The following is a 20,901-nucleotide window of genomic DNA, read 5'->3' on the forward strand; positions in this document are numbered from 1 at the left end:
CCTATAGCACGAGGATTGAATTCTGTTTTCCAGAGGTGGTCACCTCTGGAGTCCCTGGAGGGCGCTATTGGTGAACATGCCTAAGCTCTATCAGTGAAAGTGTAGAAATGAACCAGAATAGGCGATTTTTTTGTGCTTTCTGTGATGCAGAGTTATCAGTGAGAGGATTATTTTATGTTTAGAAGGTCCGTCAGGGTTTAATCTGTCACTGCAATGCTTGTCCTGCAAAAAAAGCCTCACAGTCAGAACTGTAGAAGTGGATCCTCCTCCAGCTTGCTCAGGATAAACTACAGTCGTTACATTTGATACTATTTTGTCTGTTTATTGTTTGGTTGGTTTGTTGTTGTTGGTTTTTTTCCCCTCCAGGTCCTGGGACCCTTTTCAGCACACAGATGTGGTCATTTTCACCCCAGAGCTGGATGGCACAGTCCACCTGGTCCTCCTCCACACTGGCACGAGTCCACATCTCTTCCCGTGCCACCTCCGGCCGATTTCCGTTTGCACCTCAGGAACAAAGGAAAAGGCTGTTTTGTGGTTGAATTGTGGTTGAATACTGCTGGGGAACAGACAAGTGGGAAAGAAGCAGGACAGAAAGAGTGGCTAGAAAAGAAAAAAGCTTTTAGAGATCTCTGTCCAAGTTGGTTTCTGTTTTAGCTGATAAGGAGAAGTAGAATCTTGTCTCAGCATGGCCGTCTTTCTGCACTGATGAAAACTTCTAAACGTCTGTCAGTACTAAACTTGAAGACTCTAGCACTATGTAACATTTCTCCACTACTAAAATATCTTCTCAGCTTTTTTTTTTATATATCTTCTCTTCTTTTTTTTTAAATTCCTTTGAATATTTATTCTACAATCGATCTCACCAACATAGCCTACACAATTAAACATATTTGCTGCACATTGCCTGCTCTCCCTCAGTTGCTAAGGGATGTTGTCTTGCTTCCATCTGCTTCTAGACAAATATAATCTGCAGCAAGTTTCTTAATCAGCATTCACCAATTTGTGGCTGGGAAATAATGCTGCTTTGCCATTAGAGACGATGAGGGGAAAGCCAGCAGCAGTCAGGAGCCATTGGCTGTGTGTTGCTGACAGCTGTGTCATTGTATATTGTGTCATGGCATGTTCACAGGAACACAGAGTGGGTCCAGGCCACCCACTAAATCCTCCTGTCACTTCTGATTCTTATTAGGAATGTGCCTCCCCACATGTTTAATAGGAAGGGAATTTCTGTATTGAAGTGCTGTGTGTCTGGGAAGTGAAGCTGGATGTAGAGCTGTGGTCTGTGGTTAGAAGGGATTAGGGTCATTAATAAACTAATGACAGGAGTCTTATCTAAACACAAGCATCATTAGAGTAGTCAATAATTCGTGGCCATAAACTCGACCAAAAGGCTAAGAACTGTTAAAATATTTTAAAATATTTCATTTAATATTTCAGAAATTTCTGATAGAATTCAGAAAGTTTGGCCCATGGCACAGGTAGGTGATTAAATACTGTTTGAAAGCTTAATCAGTCCTGGACTTTAAACTTGGAAAATGAAGATTTAGTCAATACAGTCCAGGGAGTCTAGATCAGGGACAGAACCATCTCCTAAAAGCACCTCTGACTCTATGGGGGATGTCCTTTCTTGGAGGGGAAGGATGGGCATATATGGAACAGGATTCTCCTTTTCAGGAGCTGCAGACAGAATTCAGCACAGTGTTAGTCTGAAACTGAATCCCAGTCATATTCTAAAGAGCAATCTCAGCTACTCTGGAGTCAGAAAAGAAGGGATAATTCTGGGGTTTCAACATATTCTAAAATAGGGAGGATAAACTTTCATGTTTTCTGTACAATTCATTTAAGATACATTCCTATCACTATATCTAGACTGTGTAAATGGCCCTGGACACTAAGCCAAAAGGACAGAGTCCTCTCCCATCAACAGTAAAATTCTGAATTAAATATTCTAAACAGAAAAACAGATTTATCAACATGAAGAAATACTGGGATACTTCATGAGACTATTAAAAATGCTAAAAAATAATATTTCACTGTTGGGCAAAGCTCATACATTTAAATTCTTTCCAATTTAAACATAGACCTTTGGTAAATGGAGATCTCCCTGTATCGCTGAAGCTAATTTTATTTTCAGATCTGGAATTAACAGGGGTTTTCCAAGCCCTGCTATAGGACAAAAATGTGCAGAAAGGATAAAAAATACTTGATGGAGCAGCGAAGTAAAGTAAAGCAGTAAGTAAAAGTTCATTTCTCCACTAGATGGCTTCATTCCCACGAAGATAATTGAAATGAAATTCATCAACATTGTTACCCATGTTAACAGTCATAAGAAAATGAAAGATTTGATCAGTTTGTATGAAAATGATGGTTAACTATATATTTGCCATGGAAAGCAGTTTTTTAGAAGATATATCTGATATAGTTTCCTTACCTCCTGGTTCAGGAAACAGTAGAGAACTGCCACAATAAACCCCTGGAAAAGACCAGAAGTAAAAGTTTTGAGGGTTAAGACACCTTGAAAAAGCCACTTGCATTATCTGACTTCATGGTGGTGCTGTGAAGTTGTGAGTATCACTATAGGTGGGAGGATTGCTAGAAATTGGAAGATAATTTGTGGACCTCCAATAAACCTGAACAACCAGATGATCACCTTGGTAGCTGTTGGAACCCTGAGTTCTGAGAATTTCAGCCTTTCAGTGCTGACAGACAGTGATCCTCAGAAGCACACTGCATTTGACCTGAAGCCTTGGGAAAGGTTTCCCAAATTGTGTGATAGCACTGAGGTTGTTGCTGTGTAATTAAAAGTTATATCACTGTGTGGAATATGTAGAGATGTAGAAAAATTATGTTTATGGGATATATGTAACAATATGGAGGATCTGGGGTGTGGATTTGTTCTTCTTTTCTCCTTCTTCTTCACAAATCTGGGTGTTCTGGTATTGGGTCAAAAAACCCACAGTGCGGATCATGAGTGGTTAGCTATTGGATTATAAGTAAAAACAAATTAGTTGGCATTCCATAATTGGGTAATTTGGACCTTAAAAGACCTTGTCAGTTAGGACTCGGGGCCATTTTCACCCTTGTTAACTTAGAGGCACACTCTGTGCAGCTGTATTATAGATAAGATATAATAAACATTTAAGTCCAAAGATAAACTCCCGGTGTCCTGCATTTTAATTCGAACTCTGAGTAAAAGAACTCACGAAACAGAGGCAAAGAAGGAAACAAACGATAAAAGAGAAAATTCATAGGTAGTGGCATTTCATCAAAATCAGTAACACGATATGAATTCACAAATGTAACTGATGATTATGAAAGTGTGGTCCGTTCTCCAGCACAACACACGGAGAGCTGATTCTTTATGCACTCTAAAGAATGTAAAACAGAGACTTCATGGATGGAGTCACAGCTTTCCAGTCAAAGCCTGTGTCTTTGTGGAGTATCAGATGGGACCGAATTCTGGCCTATTGAATGTTTGTTAAGATTCTGAACTGAGATAAACCCAGGACAATCCTAGGAGGTCAAAGGACCTACATGACTAGATCCTGCTCAACACCTCAACCTTTTATTCTATTAATTCATTCATTAAACTTTTCATTAACTCAGTGAAGGTCCCCTCCCTGTGCAGAGGGTCGGGATTAATGGGCAGGGTTTTCTGGGCAGGATTGAACAATGGATTCAATCCTCAAGAGGAATAAACCAGCACAACTCAAGGATTGTTGGTGATGCTCCCTGACAAGCAATCCCATGCAGCCATCCAGGGAAAGATCTGCTCCCTGGGGAGGTTTGGTGGCATTCCCATGGCTGCTTCTTGAGGTGAAGCACCGGGAAAGGGAGGGAAGCAAAGGGAAGTTGGGTTCTGCCCAAATCATAACTCCAGGAGCAAAACCACTGCAGGGACATCAGAGCAGGAGTTCTTCTTGTTGGCATCAAGCTCCTCAAGCTGTCCATGCCCTGTGTACCAATCCAGAAAGGTGGGGGCATCAACCCAATATTTTCAGGAGGGAAAGGGGTGTGGAATTCCTTGGGACAGCAGCCTGTGTGGGGCTGGTACACGTACAAAACACTGTTGATGTTTCATTGTCAGTTTATCCTTTGACAAAGAATTAGGAAGGGGGCAGGACCTACAACTTCAATTGCCTCTGTATGATTTAAATCAGCCCAAGTCAGCTTGATCTTGTTAGTGAAGTCAGGGAAGGCAGGTGGATAAGTACTGGTAGCAAAGATTTTCCACGCTTGACTTTGGCCCACCATCCAAGTTGCAGACTTATCTGAAATCTTGGCCTTGTACTCACAAAATCTGCAAAAATCTTTAGTCCAGCCTGCATCCAGGTAGGATTTGTCACCTCTTCAGATATTTTAACTCAGCAAAGAACAAGGAACTTTGTGAACAAACACTGGTTTCAGGATCCAAGGATCATTTGTGTGCAATACTTCTTGTCATGAGGACACAAGGCTAAAACAGAAAAATTACTACGAAGGAACCGAAGGATCTGTGGCAATTTTACCTGAAAAGATCCAATGCAGAGCTCTAAGTAAAGCCGAACCCCCAGGCTGGTATATTCTGGGAGGAAGTTGAAGACGATGTAATGGGTTCCAAATAATGGAATTAGAAGCAGAGTGGACCTTGAGAGACGTCTAGCACAGGACATGAGAAGAAGAAACTTAATGTTATTTAAAGACAAACGCACTCAGTGTGCCACAGTAGTGAACACAAGTTAAAAAGAAGTCAATCTACATAAAAATATAGATAAAATAGAAATAAATATGCAGGCTTCCTTTACAGTTCTCATACAGAGAAAGGCAGCTGTAGAAGGTAATTTTTCCTGTCCTAAATAAGAGATCTAATTCAGATTCAATTAATGGTTTTCTTGTCTCTTGATTTTGATTGGAAGGCAGACAGCTGAGCTGATCTGGATGCATCCCATTGGCCAATATTAGGTGAATTGAGTCTCACCCTTTGACTAATTTCCTTTGGAATGGGATAAGGTTGGGAGTCTCTAAAATTTAATACCAATTAAGCTGAGCCCATCTGTGACACTGAGAAAGTGTTTCTCTGTTTAGAAAAGATTACATATTTTTTTATTATCAAAATAATTTATTTAAAAAAAAATATGCCATACATTACCTGTACTGAGAAGAGTTATTGAAGTTGATTTGTCTAGGGTCTAGTTTTTTCAGCAAAATTCTGATGATGTTGATGAATAGGACAAAATTGACCTGTTCACAGTATTTGAGAAGTGGGAGAGAGGAAAAAGAAAATGTTAATTTCTGATGTAAAACTTTGCAGTGAAAATCTGGTGGTTTTGGTTTTTTTTTTTATTTCAGTTATAGTGTAATTTGTGCAGTTTCAGTGTAAGGTCATTAATGCTATTCCTGTTGGCAGCATTCAAGTATTTAAATAAGTTGCATTCCTGCTTGAAGAAATGGCTGAAGACAAAAACTTGAGAATTTCACTTTGTTCAGCAAAATATTTTCATCAATAGCTTGTATGACTCTCTTTTACCTTTTGGAGCTCATATCAGTCGGATTCTCCTTAGAGATGAATATTGTATTAAATTCTGACTGATCTGCTGATCTCTCTAGATATTATTAGTGGAATTTATCTGCCTAAATACCTCTACAATGAGGTATTTCTGTCAGAGCTGATCAGCCTGTTCTGCCTTTGCAGTCAGTGGAGAACCAGCCAGGACGGTCAACAGACCCTCAGGTGGGGTTGGGGATGGATCACCTCATCCCAAGGTAGACATTTATTTTAAATCAGATGAATCACTTGCCAAAAGTGCCTATTTCCCTTTGTTGGCTCTGAAGGAGCCTCTGAGGAGCATTAGCTCAGCTCCAAAGTAGTTAAGGTCAATCCCAACTTGGAAATCCAATCTTCTACAATTGAAATTTGGCACAGCTGTATCCAGAGTCTGTGAGGCTGCTCAGTTTTCGTCAATCAGAGGGATTCTTCCTGTGAATTTTTTTGTGTCTGTACACACCAGCTCTTCCTTAGGTGAGCCTGAACATTTAATTTTGCCTAAGAATGTCCTCATTTTACCAGAAAGTCCAACCTCATTCTATCCATTAGTGATGCTCTGTGTACATGCCAGCAGAAGAAATTATGGAGATGGAAGGAAATGAAATATTTTATTGAAACACAGCAAGCTCTGACCAGAATTCAGCCTGAGATTCTTCACTCACGCTGTTTGTGTGTATCTTTAAGATCCCTTCCAACCCAAAGCATTCTGTGATTCCATATCCCTCATCTGCATGCATCTGTCCTCCAGTTAAATTGAGGTTTTAATAGCTGGCCTTAAGGTCATCCATTAACTCACTTTCTCAAGCACTGCTTGGGTTTAATGACTTGTGGGAGTAATCAAGTATGATAATCATTTAAAGCCCATCAGTTTATTCAATAAATGCCAGACTCAAATGCTGTTATCACTGTTATCAGCTCTGAACAGAAACCTATTGCCCTTGGAAGTTTTGTATCAAAAATTTATGGCTTATTTTGAGTTTATGCTAAAATTTTGTTTTCAAATATTTTAAGGAGGGTTTAGTCCACTCGCTTTAATTTCAACTAAACTGACAATTCTGTGAAAGTTTCAATGTTTGAAAGAAAAACTTTTCAGTTTGCATTGGACACAGGCAGTCAACAGTAGAAATTCACCATTCCTCTTCCTACAACTCAGCAAACAGCAACCCAACTTTAACTCAGAAGTCTTTTTTCCCTCTAATTAGTATCAGCAAACTCAGAAGTACCTACCCCCACAGAAATTATAATTGGTCCTTTGATTAGCCACCAGTAGGGAGAGCCTTGATTAATATCCCAGCATCTGTGAACATGACAGTAAGATTAGAAAAAGGCATGTATGTAATCACTGCAATCAATTAAAAGTATTACCCAAGAATATAGAACAATGTAGGAAACAATGACTTACGCTGTGTCTTCAAAGTAGAATTTTGCTAATATCCAAATAAGGGTGAAAAGTGTTGGAAAACCTGTCAGACATTTAAACAAAAAGACAGAGTTAATCCAAGCCTTGTCCACTGAAACTCTGCTGCAATGACACAGATCACTCATTTTTGAGAGCTGGAATTACCCTTTGGGGTCAGTTCCTATAACAGGAATTGTTTTACATTCAGTCTCTAAAACACCAAAAGTGATTCAGTTTGCTGAGGTGTCAGGTCTACCTTAACCTTTGGTGACAACAGGCATGGATTTCCCTCCCTCAACCAACCAGAAAATTCCTCTAAGTGCATTCTCCTGCCACAGAGGAGTTCTCTGCTTTTTCCTTTACACAGCTGTCATACATGAAATCCCTATTTGTGCTTGGTCTTTGCATATTAAGTGCTTTAATTAATTAATTTTGAGTTAAGTATTTTTAAATTGAATGTTAAAATTAACCCATCAGCCCAGGTACCAAAAATTAAGTTCCATTAATCACTTGTACACCATAAGAGTTATCCTTCCTGTGTTTACTGTATACTTTTACAAGTGTTTTAAGATGTGTTGGATGTATTTTTTTATGTTTTTACTTGTACTTTGGTTCCAAGGCAGATTTCAAAACCCCAGTTCCAACAAACAGCCCAGCCCCCATAGCCATTATCCTGTAGGCAAGTACCACAGCAACCTGAATTTTAATGACCCTTATCTCAACTAATACCACCCCTCTGACAAGGATGAGCCATTGGTGGACAGAGATAATCTGTCAAAGGGAAAACACCAATCACCTTGAACCGAAGGGGCGGGCTGTGGGTGGGATGTGGGTGGGCTGTGGGGTGGAGCAAAGGCACTATAAAACAAGGAGTCCGAGAAAAGCACACCCCTTTCTCTCTCCAGCTTTGTTGAGGTAGGGGTCAGTGCTGGGTAAGCCTTACTCCTTTTAAGGAGCCTTTAATAATTTTTACCTTTGACTTTTGGATTAGCTAAAAGTCAGCCCAGCACTGCAACTTCTTCCACCAGAGGTCCAGTGCTGTCTAAGCCTGAAGATCTCTAATCCCTGCGCTCCTGGGGCATACCTCCTGAGCCACTAGGATCCCAAATTTTTATATTTTGCTAATTTTTGCAATTTTTCAATTTTTCCATTTTTAATAAATTATCTTAATTTTTAACTAAGAGTTGTCTCATTCCTCACACAGCAACACTTTGTGGGCACCCACTTGGTTGCAGATTTCTAAGTCTGAACAATTCCATTTATTCCAGACAAGAACAAAATCAGGAGGAAGATGCTGCTGTTTCACTGCCTGTCCTGTTATTTAGTGGACAAAGCTTCTTTATTCATACAATAAAAAAGATGGGCTGTAGAAATACTAGGACTACAAAAATCCCTGCTTAGGAAAAAAAATTCCTTTTCCCAGACTGTGTAACTAAACAGGAGCAAGGCAGATTGTGCTCTGGTGTTTGTGATAGCTCCTTAGAGGAAGCTGTGTTTTCAGTGGGGTGAAGAAGGTTAAGAAGGGATCTCTCCCTGTGCATTCTCAAATGTGCATCATTTTCCACCCCTTTCACAGGAGCTTTATTGCCATAAAAAACTTGATTGCTTTCTGTTAGTATGCACATAAAAATAAAATGGAAGCAATTCCCAGGTTAGGTACTTCAGTTAGATCAGTTGGGTTCCACATGTAGGGTTTTCAATGGGAATGGATCATGGAATCATAGAATCATGGAACCATAGACTCATGGAATCATGGGATCATAGAGTCACAGAGTCATACAATGGTCTGGGTTGGAAGGCACCTTAAAGATCACCTGGTTCCAACCCATAGGGACACCTTCCACTGTCCCAAGTTGCTCAGATCCCCGTCCAACTTGGCCTTGAACACTTCCAGGGATGGGAAGTCCACAGCCTCCCTGGGCAACCTCACCACCCCCACAGTAAGGAATTTCTTCCATGTCCCGTCACTCCATGCCTTGGGAAAAGTCCCTCTCCAGCTATCTTGTACCCCTAGAAGTAGCTCTGTGGTCTCTGTGAAGCCTTATCTTCTCCAGGCTGAACAGCCTTGTTTAACATCTTGCCTTTTACAAATGTCCTGTGAAATCTGTACCTACCCCAGCCAAAGAGAACCAGCCACCAAAAGTATCTTCTTCCATGAGAAAGGGATGAGAGCAACAGGCAGTTTAGGTAAAGAGCCTCCACCAGCAGCCACATGAAATTGGTCATCATGAAATAGTGGCAGAAAACCACAGAGATCTTGCATTCGGTCTAGAGAACAGGAAAGTTGTAGTTTAGGCATTGCTTGGGGATACATCTGATTTGACCATGGAGTAGACATCTGTAATTGTAGCTGAGTTCTACCAAGAGCAAGATCTCACTGTTAACTGCTGTTTAAACTGAGAGCTTCAAATGTAAAATGGATTTCTGAATAATAAAGCTTTAACCATCATAGCACTTTGGGATCTCCACTGCATTTTGCTTTTTATCTTGTATTAGAAATGTACCTTGGGCTCCCAAGCGTGTGTGATTTCTCTCACAAATGCACTGCCTTGAGTGTACCTTCAGTGCCAAATGCTCCTCGGGCAAAGGTTCAAGGAGCCATTTTTCTCCTTATGCTCAGCTCTAAAATTTTGTGTGGCTGTGAGAAATGCAGAAGAACCACCCCCTAAACCTCTGTTTTAAAACCATTGCCACGCTGCCAAGATCTGGGGCTGGATGAAAGTTAAGCCTGGTACCTTGAGTGCTTTGTGGTTTACAGAACAGAGCTTCCAGCCAGAACATGGAATCCAACATTTCCAGAAGAATAAGCTTTAAAAGTTGTTCTTTGATGTACTCAGAGATCTTCAATTTTAGGCTTCAGGTTATAGAAACATAACAGTGTAATGATACTACTTTGTTGCTATGTGAAAATCCATATTTCATTTAGAGTACTGCAACATCACAAATAGATGTTTTAAGAATATAGGAGGGCATAAAGGACACATTCATGGAATTAAAATATACTGAATAAAAGAATTATATAATTTTCATTGCCAGGTTAGAAGGACAAAAAGCAATAAGTAGTAAAAAAGAGGCATGAATAGTGAAACCATATATAAATGGTACATAAAAACATCAACCACAATATCCTGCTTTTCATGTGCTTACTGTAGAGAAGCTGCAATGATCAATGCCTTCCTCCTGGAAAAGGACAGCATCCTTAATGAAAATGGCAATAGCCTTTAAGATAAATGTAAAAAAGAGCTGCACATGGATATAATTCCTGGGACAGCGAAGCCTCCTGGAAGAAAAGAAGAGAGGTCCCTCTGAGGTAATTAACTGAACTGTGCTGGCAGTAATTAAAATAAGCAATAAGCCCTTGTTTCATCTCAGGTACTTCCAGACACATTTAGGAGGAACACTTTGATTCACTGAGCTCTTTCAGAGAGAGACAGAAAACTTCCTCACGTGAAGCCATTCAGCCACAATCTACATCTTAATCTCTCTCCTTGTTATCCACAATTTTAGTGTTTTTTCCTTACTTTGCCTAAGTTACTTTGATGAATTAAGTGAAAGCACAAAAGAGCTTTAAAACAATTTGGCACATCTACTTTAAATTCAATTTACACATCGACCTTAAATTCCCTGTTAACTAAGATTAAATTTCGACTGCTATTAAATACAGATTTTTGAGGGTGTTATAGAGCTTCAACTTCATTTTCACTTAAAGTTCCACTAAAAGCTGGATTCTATCCAGACCCAGTAATCTGAGGGTCACCTAATCTGAAAGTTTACCTAGAGTGTGCAGAATTTTATTGCTGACCTCAGATGCCAACCCCATTGTTAACTGTGACTTTTTCCTCCCTATTACTACTTGTCCTTATGTCCATTGTTTCTTTCTTTCCCCTCATTTGGGCTGGTTTGTTTTCCTGAGGTCAGAGTGGATGTCAATAAACATATCTGGTGGCTTCCAGACATGAACTAGGAACCAGCAGAGGTCAAGAAATTTTCCCTAGAGAACCCTGATTCTCACAGCATAATAATAAAGAAAACTCCTGCTTTTTTTTTTTTTTTTTTTTTTTTTGTCTCTCAGAAATACCAGAAATAAACAAAGATTAATGAAATAAATCCCACATGGCAGCAAACATTAAATCTACGTTAAATGGTAAAATACTTTAAATACTCTAGATTGGACCTGAAAATACCTAATTGATGGATAACTCAGTAAGAGAGAATTCTTACTAAATGTGACCAGATTCTAACTTTAAAACATGTCTTTAGTGGTAAATTTTTCAATAGTCATCTATGCAATGTCATAGGAACATTGATTCAGAATCAAGTCCTTTGTGTATATTTTTATTAATAAATTCTCTGAAGCCATAACAGGCAGGCCCACAGAGTTTATGAAAAAAATCTTAATTCCAGCCTAAAGCAATTAAATTTTTCTATTTGTTCTTCAGGATCAAAGTGAGTTGCTGAGTTTTGCCAATAGACAGCCATGATTCATTTCCCAGATCTGAATCTTCTTATTCCTGACTCTCTCTGATCACCTGTAATTTCCAGCTTCAGTTTCATATTATTAAACCAACATGGCTGGAATTTTTTGTTGTTATTCACCTGAATTTCTATTTGTATTATTTTGTTATGTCTAATGCTGTCTTCTGCAGTCTGAGAAATTAAGAACTGCTAAAAGAATTGAGGTTAGAGGACACCTTTACCTGAATGCAATAAGAACTGTCACAGCAATGATGAGGGAGGTGATGGACACGCTGTATCCCACGGTGTAGATGATCTTTATAGTAGAAAAGTAGGATTGCTATAAAAGAAGAGAATGATTTGTCACACAAGTTGCTGTTAAATGACAGCTTTTTTACTGATTCTGTCAGTTTTGCTTTGTTTGTTTCTTCCATTCTGTTGACATCCCTGACTGCCTTTTTTTCCCCTCTTCAAATCCCACAGTAAAATTCACCTTAAATCCTCATTACGTTTCTTTTGTGAAGTTCCATTCCATGGTTGTGTGGATACAACCCAATCTGATGCTGAAACACATATTGATCAGGGTGGCTGGAAGCTCATTCATTAAAACATAAAAACCCACGCCAGTCCTTCATAAAGGCATTGTTAAAAATCTGATGCAATTTTTATAAATGCTGTATGTTCTACCACGTTTTCTCACCAGCAGTAGCAGGACAATCCTGCTGGCAGCATGATGAACATAGAGTTCTGTCAGCCTTTCTCTATTTTTCTCCATTTTCCTTACTTCCAATTTTGCTGTCTATTCTTCCTTTCATTTTTATTGTGTTGAGGTGGGTTGATTTTTTCTGGGGTTGTTTTTTCCTCTGTTTCTCTGGCTGTCAAACTCAACTGTTGCTCAGTTGGAATGTCAGCCAAAATCCATTTCAATTTAAGTGGCTCCTCTGTCAGACACGATCCCTGAGTGAGGATAAGTTGACTTCAACTCTCACAGATGAAAGTAGAAAACAGAATGAATAAGCTCCAGGCTGCAAATCGAATTCCAGTCTTACATGGTCTGTCTCTTGGGTCCTGTTTCAATGCTTTTTATGACCCAAAATCCACACAGCTGTGCAGTGCATTCCTGCTGTTCACTTGGGGAAGGGGAGATACTCGCTTTAAGCCTTAAGTGGAACTTTAGGCATTATAAGACTGACACTGAGAAGAGTTTATTTAATTTATTTAGGTGCCTAAAAATTAGCTGCCTAGATATGAGTCTGCAGTAGAACAAGAAGAACCTGGCCACAGGACTGATTGGCTTAATTGTTAGTACAGTCCTGTTTCTTCTCATTCTTTTTGTTTTATAGTTAATGAAGGAAAACACTCTCAGAAGACAATTCAAGTCTTTGGAAAATGAGACCTTACTGGTTTCTGGGACCAACAAAAAGGATCACTACACCTGCCTTAGCAAGAGCAGGTTATGGAATCATAAATCTCTGACTGGTTGGGGTTGGAAGGAACCTTAAATATCATCTATTTCCAACCCCTGGATTTGTAGAGTGAACCCTTTGGTGCTGAGCACCCTGCATCCATGTGTCCAGATTCCTGACTATCCATAGCCTAATTCCATGGGCTGAACTTTCTTTTCTGGTCAGAGCACAGTAAGTGCACCCTGAATTTGCCTTCCAGTTTAGATTTATCCCTAAGAAGCCAGATGATCCTTTCTGAGAGCATCTCTCAGTGTGAATGCAGTAAGTGGGGATAGCCAAGAGATATCCCTGGAGAGCTCCCACCTGACCCAAGCACTAATACAGATCCATGGTGCAGGGATGAGCTCTGACTTCCACAGTATTTTTTTCAGATCGTTGAAGTTAAATGGGGTGGAAACCAGGCACAATGGGGTTTTTCGTGTAGTGGATGAACTGTGAGCTGTATATGATTACCCAAATCCCTTACTGTGCACAATTCCAGCCAGAGCTCACAGAAGTACCTCAGAGCTCCAAAGCTTGCCAGGAAGCCTGGATGCACCACTCCGTGAGAAACATCAAAGCTGGGCTAGGCTGATCTTAGCTGGCAACAAACCAGACATGTAAAACATGGAAAATAATCAACTCTTTAAGTGGATAACCCTACAACTGAGAAGTTTCCTCTAGGTAAAATAATAGAATCATCACAGAATGTGTTGGAAGTGACCTTAAAGAACATCCAGTGCCACCCCCTGCCATGGGCAGGGACACCTTCCACTATCCCAGGTTGCTCCAAGACCCATCCAGCCCCCTCCAACTTCCTGGCATGGGGCAGGCACAGCTTCTCTGGGAAACCTGTGCAATATATCCCCGTGGTGATAGGAACCATGTTCTTACCCTTATTAATTAGTGATCAAGCACTATATCGTCCCTGTGTATGTAACCTCAAGATATCACCAACACTGAAAATCTGGCTGAAGAAATATGTCAAAGTCTGACCTGCATTACAGAGATTACAAAGATTTTTGGGACTTTTTTTTTCATTCTTGAATTAGATACTTCATGCAGGATGAGACAGCCAAGACCCCTCTTGTCCTCAGATATTGCTGAGTTTGGAACAGAGGTCTGATAACAGCACATTTGCTCCACTGATGCTGTGAGAGTGCAAATTCATCTTGCTGACTGATATTACTGGAATGTCTTAATACACATTTTATGAACATTTTGTGATACATGTCTGTCTGTTATACCCATGAATTTGTAGTTGGCTTTACTGTTGTTACACCTGAATAATAAAACATTCTTAGTTATTTTCCAAAATAGGTGGCCAGAGTAAAAAAATGAGTTATATTCCATACTTAGAAAGAAATTTCAGTGTCTTCTGAGTTTCCCTCTGCAGTGACCTTCAGGAATAGAAAGGAATCCTATAACATCAGCACACCACTCACATATATTTATGTAATTAAACTTACTTCTTCAAGAGGAATTTCATCTTCTACAGGACAGGCCACATGGTAGGGAGGGAATGGGTCAGACCAGCCTTTTTTTGTGCAGTTTCTCTTTACCATCCCAGCTGAAACAGAAGTATTTAATTTTCTCAATGAAGAACCAGATAATATGGAAAATAAAAACCAGGAGAAAACCTCTGGCTGGTACAAGGTTGTACCAGGAGGAGAGGATCATTAGCATCTCCAAGAGTTGGTAGCACAATTTTTCTGTGTACATTCAGGTCATCAGATATAAAACCTTGTATTTTATTTATAGACAAGCAAGGGGAAGAAGGGAGAGAGCCAAGCTGACAGGGCTGGAGGTTGGAAGGACTAGGGAAAGAATTTTATCAAGCACATTGGAGAAGATTGGGAAGAACTGCTCCATAAATTTCTGCTCTGCACAACACTCTCATTCTTCTCTTCACTTCTCACTCTCACTCTTCACAACACTTCTCATTCCCACCTCCCCTGGGGCTTACTCTTCCCTAGCAGATCAGAAGTTGGGATAAGCAGCCCCTTCCATGAGGATAGCACACTTCCAAAACAAAGATTTATGAGTCAGATGAGGATAATTCTGAGAATCCCTGGGCAGGAAATGAATGTGCACAGATGAAAGGGATTTTCCTTATCCCTCATTTATAACTAGCATGTGTTGGGCGAGGCAGAGGTTGGGCTTTGCAGTTTCTTTTTCTTGTGGAACTGCCAAATCCAGGTCTTTCCTGGAAGGTGGTTTGCTCCTTGTGGGCTCACAGTTTGTTCCTGGCCATGCTCACCCAGAGAGGAAGCAGGCACAAAGGCATTAGTCTGCAGTTTTGCAACACATGGGCTGCTCCAAGGCCTGAATTCTGCTTTGTATCTCCAACCTTGGTCTTAAAGAACAATCACGTTGTTCATTCCTCTGCCTTTCATTTCATCCCACACGAATCACCACATAAATCTCAAGAAACCCCAACCTTAAGTTCTGACCTAGACAGCCTCCAGATGAGCTTTGTAGGAACAAACTGATCCCAAAGCACATGGAAACCAAAGGAATTGCTCCATTTATTTCAGCATTTTTTTGATCCAGGGCCTCATCAGAGACTATGGAAATCAAATCCAGTTATGAATAATCCTCAAAATATGAGAAGAACTGCGAAGGCCCCTCAGATCCTACTAAAATCCTTGCAGTGCTTTGATCCAACTCATGGGAACATGAAAGGTTCTGTCTTCACTCTCCCTTTTTAGAAATGCTCTGGCCAGAAATGCAACAGGAATACAACCATGGTAGGACATCACCTGGCTCCTTCATGAAGTGAAAGAGGATGTTTGGACATGGCAAGGCAAGAATCTCTCCAGCATCTGCCTCTGGCCAGCACAGCAATTTGTCCCAAGTTCTCTTGCAACCTCAGACAGAAAGCAAAATATATTTTTAAGTGTGGTTATATCTGAGCAAAATGAAACCCCAAACCTTTTTAAACTTTGCCACTCCACCACTTCCATATCTTATAAAAATAGTTTAGCCACAGTTTTTATTCTATTATGAGAAATAAACACCCCCAGAGTGCTATTTAATCTGCTTTAGTTAGACCCCTGCGTTAGACTGAGGTGAGTTTTCAGAAATGATGCAATAAATGAAGAGTGCTGCTGGAAGAAAGATCACATCACTGTAATTGTTCAGCAGTTGCCCTATTTTTAAAGATCAACACACCCTCCCAAACAAGCAAGCATGATGCCAAGGAATTGGACAAGGACACAAGGATTGACTCTGATAAATTGACTGTCCATATTTGAATGTGAAAGACAATGGAAAAAAGAAAAGAATTGGAAGGAATGGGAGGAGATGCAAGAAGAGCTGATGAGACAACAGCATATGGGACCATAAATAAAACCCTCCTGTGCTTTGCAGCCTGGCTGTGTCCTCACTCTGGTAGTGGGTCCCTTCCCTCTCCCTCTCTTCACCCCTCACACATGGATGGATACCTGGTGATGTTGAATTTCCACGCTCTTGTGGGGCCTCCAGACACTCAGCCTCCTTTTTCTTCAGCTCTAGCATCAGATCACATTCTGGGTGGACATTTCCAGCAACCTACAGGGAGAAGAGTTTTGGGGAATTGGTAAGAAGGGGTTGGGTGGGACCTCATCCGGCCTTAAGTCCAGACTTACTTTTGCAGCTAACAGGGCTGGTTTAAGGACACAAAACCGTGCTTAGGGTTTCCATCCAAAGGCTGCCACTGTCTCTACACAAGCTGGTAGTTACAGCTCTGTACTGGAAGGTTTATAGATTCCTCTGGCTACATTCAAAATAAAAGATCTCTTTGCTAGAGCCTGAGTGCAGGATTCATTTACATGCAACTTTAGCTAGACCCTGTTAAATCTGGGCCCAGAAAAACACAGTGCACTTGATCAGGTTCCTTTTCTCAACAGTGAAGGGCTCAGCACTGCAGGAAATGCTGCAGAACCTATGGACAAACAAGTCCCTGCCAACCTCCAAAGAAACATCATCTTGAAATCACAAAAAATTACTGCAAAACTGTCTCCTGAAAGAGCTCTCCACTCCAAAAGGAGTGAATCTGTTCTCCCCCTTCTACCATCTGCCTTTCTTTACACAGGGTGGGAGGCAAAACTCCTTTCTTTGGAAAAAACACTCTGCACCAAAGCATTTGTTGGTTTGGTATGGTGGTGTAAAGAAAAAAAGTGACACCCAGGGTTCTAACAGCAGGAAATATTCAGTTGTTTGGTCCTTATTTAGACTTACACAGACACCACAAGAGGATCTGAAGGCATCCAGAGAACTTTGGGCAGCAAAGGACAAAGTCTGCACAGGCTGTTACAGCCAGACTGCTGAGGATGCACCCACTGGGCAGGAGTGCACAGGACTATTTCACACAAAGAAAACAAAATGTGCCTTGTCCTGCCATACACACTGTCCCCAGTCCCAGAAGATCAGTTGTCATCAGAGACACTCTGACTTTGAGCTCTACGTGCTGGCCACTGGTGCTGGTGTGCTCTGCATGTGTGATTAGAGACATAAAAACACGGAGGCAAAACAGAAACTAAACCCAGGATGAGACTTGCATGGTGAACAGGTGGCTGGCATATGGCTCAGCTTTCTTCCACCCAGAGGAGATTAATATTCAGGGAGTTTGGAAAATAACTCCCTGGCTTTCAGTTCATTCAGAGGGCAGATTGTATCCATCCCAATAAGCTGGTGCTTCCCCTTCATGTTAATGTCCACGTCTCATGTTGGCCTGCAGAGAATTTGAAATGCATATTGACCAAAAATCTGAGGCTCTCAGGCTGCTGAAGAGGGGTGGATTAATTACACAGCATTTGTTTTTCTGAGGTTTGGTCCCTGGTGGTTAAAAATGTCAAATCTCCACATGTATGCCCCGCAAGATCATCTGCTCCCCATTTACTGCACTTTTAGGAGGATGTGGTTTTCCTGCCACATTTGCAGACAGCAGTGCCATGGATCAGTTTAAGGCAGCAGTGAAAAGCAGGGCTCCTTCACGAGGCTGACTGAAGTTTGGTGTGTGTGAGAGGAGGGTAACAGTGGATGGATGGAGCAGAACACAGACATTGCCCTGCCCGAAGAGGTGGAGATCTGACGTGTGGGATGTCCCAGGGTTGTCATCCAGATCACTAAAATCAGCAGGTCTAGGGAGCCCCTCAACTTCTCTTCACTAAGAAATGCAGTGTCAGGCAGAATTACAGAAAACTGACATCTGTCTTGAAAATCTTTGCTGTCTTGATGCCTCTTTTCATGCCAACAAATATTCTTTCCCCCTTGTAGTCACCCCGGACAATAAATGCAGGAAACCTCCCTAACCATGGAGTGTGACAGCTATTGCAAGAAGTAGCTTTATTAGTCAGTAGAAAAAACAGTCAAACCATTTACTGAAAATCTCTTACAACATTCTCTTGGTTCAGTGAACTGTGCCTGGAAAAACCTCAGAAGGAGGAAATGCACCCATTTGCTCTGCTCTAAATTATTTCTCCTGGCAAAAAGCATTGCTAGATTTTGCCTGTCAAAACTCTCTTTGCTCTCTGAAATGTTCATGGCAAGAGCAAAGCTTGTTTGGCTCATCCACCAGTCCAGGAAAGCTTTTTTTTCCTCTTGTTAAGTTCCCAGACTTGTGAGAACACTTTACCACGTGCATCTCAAATAAAAAGATGAGGCTGATCAAGACCTGGTGTTTAAATTGTTGCCTCTTCCTTCAAGAAGAACTGACCTTAGGAGATGCTGTCACAGTTTATGTGCAAGTCAGAACTAATCACTCACTGCTTGAGCAGACACTGAGTGCCAGATCTGATATGACAGAAACTCAGGTAAAATAAACTAAAAAGATTTATTCCACTCCCAGGCTGTGTTTTAGGTATATTTATGCCCCTAAAGCATTTAAGTACTTCCAGCAGACCCTCAGTTTAGGGAGATAAGAGTCAGTCTCTGAAGCAATCCAAACCTCTCCAGAAGCTGAGTTCAGCTCTTCCAGGGAAAGCCTATGATCAAATTACACCAACAACAAAAACAGAGGGCTGGTTTTCCATCATTTTATACTCAAGTAAGGGTTGTTTACCTATCCTCTAATATACAACACATTAGGAAATTTTTGTTATACACTAACACATAAACTGGGTTTTGATCAGTCCATAATCATAGAATAAGCAACCTGACTTTGCAGAAGAAAATTCTGCTTCTCTTGGGTAAATGAGACAGGTTCTTACAGAGACCTTCAGTCATATTTTAACCATTAGCACTGAATCTTGATAGGACCAATTCAACTTAGGACCAATTTATCTACTCCTACTACAGGGAAGTGGGTTTGTCACACAGGTGATACAAAGGAATGTGTTGTTTCACATCAGTAAAAAATCTCTTCCATCATTTCACGATGGTTTATTTTTCTCAGTCCACAAAAAACCAAGCTGCTGTGACACCCCTCCTGAAATGTTCCTTCAGAGGAGATTTCCAGGAAAGAAGAAAAGATAAAGGATACAGAGGAGGTATCACAAAAGGAAGATGCTGAAAATGTGATTATTCTCAAAAGCAAAGATAATATCCTTCCCCCAGTTTGAACAAGCCTTTCCTGATATCAGTGTGATCCTGGATCTTGGTTTGCCAATCTCTGTCCCAAGTGAAATATCACCAAGACCTCTGGGCTTTTTAATGGCTTTGGATCTTTCTAAATCTGGCCTAAGGATCCCTGCTGGTCTCACTCCTCTGTTACCTGCAACATCTCAGCTGTTCACACACCAAATGACATGAATGCTACCACCAAGGCAAATGAAATTGTAACAAAAAAACCTGCATAACCTGAAATTAAACAAAACTCTTATCAAAACTCAGCTGCTCTGGTGTAACAGTCCTCCTCCAGTTTCTTCTTCTTTGTCACTGTCTTTTAAAGCCCACACACACAAAATAAGGGTTTCTGCCAATTATGTGTTTCTCTTTACTGAGTGTGTCATAGGAAAGCAGAGAAATAAACTGATATAAAGATCCTACAATGTGGGTCCCTTCTGCTGCTTTTCACACTTTTCATTGCATCTTGCCTTGTTTAACTGGAATCCAAAGCAAATAGAGAGAAAAGAGACTCACAAAAAAAAATTAAAAAAATAAATCTGTATCTGACCATCTGCTCCCACAAGGAAATGAACAATTATTGAAACACAATGAAGTAAAAGCTTTTTTTTTCCATGCAATTACTTACAAGCACTGCCAGACTCAGGGTGTGCAGAGCACAGTGGTATAAAGAACAAGAGTTCATGTTCCAAAGCAAGAGCCAGACTTCACTTCTTCAGCCTCTCTTAGCATCTTTCTCCTGCTTTTTGACTTCTCTTTCTCCTCTCAGGTGCTGATTTGAAGCATTTATATTTTTGCAGAGAAGTGACGTAACAGGGATGTGAAGTGGGAGATAAATATTAACAATTCTCTACACTGTGTTTAAGCTTTCCAACTTTTTGACTTTGCTCAGAGACTGGACTGGATGAATTGAGTGACTGATGCCAAGATTATGGGAATTCTCTACCCTCCTGGAAAGATTCATTTCTTTCTTTTAACACAAAATGGTTTTAGGAGGGAAGGACAGCTCTAAATGTTGCTAGTCCCATAGTAAATCAACATGATTGGCATAAGAGAAACCCTTTCCTAACAGTTATTGTCAATTTTTCCTAATGAAACATTTTTCTTAGTGTGGCTCCAGTGTATCTCTGTGTTTTTCTGGAGTGTGATGACCACAGTGCTACACTTTAAAATGCAAAACCAAAGCCTACTAACAGCATGTGAACACAATTTTTTCTGTGTGCATGTCTGGCCTTTGATTTGAAGGCAAAATTCACACCAGATCCTTCCCAGTTTGCTTCAGACTTCTGAAAGTTCAGTGTCTAAATGTCAATGAGTCAACTCCTTTAGTCGAAGTACAGAAATACTGTATCAGCTCATTCATCTCATCCTGAGCTTCAAGGCAGGCCAGGTGAATCCCACTGCAGAAATACCCATTCTCACTCAGAGCTAAAGGAAAATGTATTTCACTTGCTATCAACTTGTACCATCTTGATGGACTTCAAATTCCCCATCAACATTAGGCAAATGTTAACATTGCAAGACCAGAGACA

General features: G+C 40.6%; 1 protein-coding gene across 1 annotated transcript; it reads right to left on the reverse strand.

Annotated features, from left to right (window-relative positions):
• Positions 1 to 381: 381 nt before the first annotated feature.
• Positions 382 to 20,054, reverse strand: GHRHR (growth hormone releasing hormone receptor). The gene is made up of 13 exons (XM_069005719.1): positions 19,998 to 20,054; positions 16,270 to 16,375; positions 15,586 to 15,693; positions 14,293 to 14,393; positions 11,621 to 11,718; positions 10,071 to 10,203; positions 9,038 to 9,191; positions 6,927 to 6,987; positions 6,752 to 6,821; positions 5,129 to 5,220; positions 4,509 to 4,638; positions 2,432 to 2,473; positions 382 to 504 (listed from the first exon to the last, which is right to left on the reverse strand). Exons 1-13 carry the CDS (start codon positions 20,052 to 20,054, stop codon positions 382 to 384), a joined length of 1,275 nt encoding a protein of 424 aa, XP_068861820.1.
• Positions 20,055 to 20,901: the final 847 nt, after the last annotated feature.

Source organism: Aphelocoma coerulescens, chromosome 2 (genome assembly GCF_041296385.1).
Source record: "Aphelocoma coerulescens isolate FSJ_1873_10779 chromosome 2, UR_Acoe_1.0, whole genome shotgun sequence".
Taxonomy (NCBI): domain Eukaryota; kingdom Metazoa; phylum Chordata; class Aves; order Passeriformes; family Corvidae; genus Aphelocoma; species Aphelocoma coerulescens.